Source organism: Mastomys coucha, chromosome X (assembly GCF_008632895.1).
Source record: "Mastomys coucha isolate ucsf_1 chromosome X, UCSF_Mcou_1, whole genome shotgun sequence".
Lineage (NCBI taxonomy): Eukaryota > Metazoa > Chordata > Mammalia > Rodentia > Muridae > Mastomys > Mastomys coucha.
The window spans coordinates 129,462,507-129,466,038 of NC_045030.1; the positions used below are offsets into that span (position 1 = coordinate 129,462,507).

Sequence of the window (3,532 nt, forward strand, 5' to 3'; positions counted from 1 at the left end):
GTGGCATCACCGTCAGGAGGTTGGACATCCCCCCCTTCCCTGTTACCAGGGAAAGTCTGCACCATCCTTCTTGGTTCAGCACCACCACACCCTCATCCTGGCAGTCTGTTTTCTCTCTTCTTTCCATCTGTATAAATCCCTTCTATTAATTTCTCTTTATTTTCTTTTTAAATGTTAATGAGTCTCAGCCACAACTAGTGGCTCACTCTTGAAATCCTGGCACTGGAGAGGCTGAAATAGGAAATTCACCATGGATTGGGACCAATATAAATTACATAGTGAATTTCAAATCAGTTTGGGCCACAGAATGAGCCTCTCTTTCAAAACAAATTTTCATGGCTCAAATTTTGAAAAGTAACAGATTTGTTTTTGAATAAAATGTTTGAAACTGGCAAAGTAAAAACCAACCAAACACACACACAAAAATGTTCTTCTGTGCTCTGTGTTCGACTCAATAGATTTACTCTGATCATCAATAGTTTGTTTAAATTTTTTTCCTGGAAAAAATTAAAAACAGGATCTCCCTGAACAAGTTGTGTATTTAAAATCAGTTAAATGTATCTTAAGAAACAAGTCCAGTTGTAATTCAAAGATATTATCATCACTGCTCTGAAAAGAGATTAGGAAGGTGCTGGTTTCTCAGACACCGAATTCCGGAGACCCTCATTTCCTACATTCAGATTCCTGTTGTAATTTCAAAACCACACGGAGAAATCACCTTTACTTTCTCTTCTCCAATTCTTCCGGAAGCCCTCCCCTAGTCCTTTTAGCATTGATTAGAGGTCTGCTCCCATACTGGAATCCACAAAAGTATCCTAAATTCTGTAGATTCCATGTAAATTACACAAGTGTCTCTTGGGTGAGGGGAAAGGGAGGTCCCAGGACTGCATGCTTTTCTTTTCTCCCAGCTCTCGTAGAATCCTGTCAGTGTTCTGGTTGTTAACTCTTTGGAGCATTCGAGGTGTGGCTGTTTTTAATTGTGAATAAATGTTAAGGCTAATGGAAGGATATTATCTGCATGAAATACTTGATTAATACTTTAGGCACATAGGACTCAGTTTTAACAGGGTTAGAGAGGATGTTCAACCTATGAAACTACATAGTCTACAGGAACAGAACTGTACCCTATGGCTGAGTCTAGGACTTCAGTAGGTACAGCAGTCCTACCTTGGAGATCCTCATTCCAGTGGATGTTGACGCATTTTAACATAACCAGCAACATCAATAGTATCTTCTGAGCATGAAATAATTATTACAATCTTACAGCAAGTGAGATTACCTCCACTGGGCCTGCACAAGCCTAGGCCTCTCATTAGTCAACCATAGAGTGAGGGTTCTATCCCTCTCTGCTAAACTATTGGCTACTGAAGGATCCTAGGAAAAAGATAGTCACTGTCTTTAATTATGCACCCACAGGTACCCCAATGGATAGTTCCAAACATATGGTCACATACATGACCCTGTTTATTCTCAATGGGTCATAATGCAAAACAGAATAAGTATTAGATAAGGCCTTATAGGGAAGAGGGAGGGTGAACAAGGGTAGGAAGGAGATGTGACAGAGTGAGGGGTGAGAGTAACCAGAATATATTAGAGAAATACGGAATGCTCAACAAAATTAATAAAACTTATAATAAAAGAAAATATAAGAAGAAGCATGGATCCTCAAATATGTGGCAAATACACAAAACAATTTGAGTCTGCTCCACAAGATAGGTTTTGGCTTCCAGGATGAAACTAGATATCCCAGTTTGTTTACATGGACATTATTGTACTAGAACAGAATTTCAGCAGAGCTTTGAAGAAATAAGACAGTGACACCTAAGAATTTCTTCTTGGTGTGCTATTCTTGGGATCTTGTATCTGTCTGTGTGAACTTATCCTCTGGGACCGTGTCCTTTACCTGGAGAAGGTAAAGAAGACAATGGAGAGATCAGCAGATACAAGAATATTAGTACCATTTTCCAGGCCACCTGGCTTTTCCTCACTTGACCTGAATTCCCAAATGTCACCTTGAGCAAAGCAAGGCTTTGTATAGCTCTGTTGTAATTCCTCTGGTCACCTTGAGGGCATCTGTAATAGAAGATGAACAGGGATCATCCAACAAGAAAAGATACACTGACAACAAACACAAAGGCATCTGTCCATATGTCAGAAACATGGCTCTACATATATTTCAAGATATTCAGCAAAATGACCACCTTCTGCTATTATATATATATATATATATATATATATATATATATATATATAATGTGTGTGTGTGTGTGTATTTGCAAATTCCTGAAAATCCAAATGTCTCCCATTAAATGAACAAGGTCTATGGGTTTCAGGGAATGATCAAATAGCTATTTTAAATGGTGATCTTACTGTTTACTGAGAAGAAACTGTTCAGTAAGGTAGTAAATGAAATGAAATAAAAAAGAAGAAGCAAAGCCTGTATGTTCCCATAACTCACTCTCCTATGCAAACCTCATACCACATTACCATGTACACACAACACTCACTTTTGAGACCTCTCAACATTCTCTCTAGACTGGGCAGAGAATGTTGGCACCATCTCCCATAGATCTTGAGAGAAGGAAGGCAAATAACTGGAGGAAGATGTGACCACAGAGGTGGAGGCACTAGGAACCCCATGGGCATTCCTCACAGACAGCTTGTCATTGATGATACAAAGGCTGGAAGGAAAACATTCCCTGAGATTGATGTAAGAACAAACAAAACTATACTTCCCAACAACTGTCACGCTGTCACTCTTTAGCAACCAGATGTTTCCAACATCCCAGCTCTTTTCCCCTGGTTATCTATAATACCCACAGAGAGTGAATGCACTGTTGGAGACTATCTATATTACTAGAATGGCATGTTCAGCTTTAATTAAGGAATGGTTTAGCCTGGTGGTGGTGGCACACCCTTTTGATCACAGCACTCAGGAGGCAGAGGCTGGTGGATCTGAGTTCAAGGCCAGCCTGGTCTATAGAGTGAGTTACAGGACAGCCAGGGCTACACAGAGAAATCCTGTCTCGGAAAACCAGAATGGAGGGGGTGGGCAGGGGAGAATGAGAGAATGGTTTTAAGTTCTCATTTGGCCTTTTACCAGGTAAAAAGAGTGGATTGTATGTATGATCAACATCTTTAGAAAATAGCTATAAATAGGTAATGTGACATAAACAAATTCTCAAAATAAGTGAGTACTATAGCAAGAAAGAGCCTGATGGTCTGACCCCAAAGTCTACACTGTTAACCATTATACTAGCCCTATTCCTTGAATATACCTGTTGACTTTCCACAATATTGGTAATACTCCCCAAGAACTGTGCCACCACATTGTCATATTGATGGCCCCAAGATGGAGTGAGAGTGCCCATTCATAACCAGCACTTACTCTGAACTGTTGCCACAGGTAGCAATGAAAATCCGAGTGAAGGCATGAACGCACCCTTGAGAGCTGCCATCCACTTTGAGAACAGGAGAAAACACAGCATCTTTACTACAGTTATACATGTTTTTCACCCTCACGAAACATTCC

The 3,532-nt window shown here is 40.0% G+C and overlaps 1 protein-coding gene across 1 annotated transcript in view; it reads right to left on the reverse strand.

The window, feature by feature from the left end:
• Positions 1-1,230: 1,230 nt before the first annotated feature.
• The window catches only part of Nxf3 (nuclear RNA export factor 3), a 14,365-nt gene continuing 12,063 nt past the window's right edge, over positions 1,231-3,532 (reverse strand). The window contains exons 16-19 of the mRNA XM_031376411.1: positions 3,389-3,461; positions 2,508-2,681; positions 2,013-2,073; positions 1,231-1,903 (exon numbers count right to left, since the gene is read on the reverse strand). Of these exons, the coding sequence (XP_031232271.1) occupies positions 1,844-1,903; positions 2,013-2,073; positions 2,508-2,681; positions 3,389-3,461 (368 nt within the window). The 3' untranslated portion in view covers positions 1,231-1,843. The remainder of the gene's footprint in view (positions 1,904-2,012; positions 2,074-2,507; positions 2,682-3,388; positions 3,462-3,532) is intronic.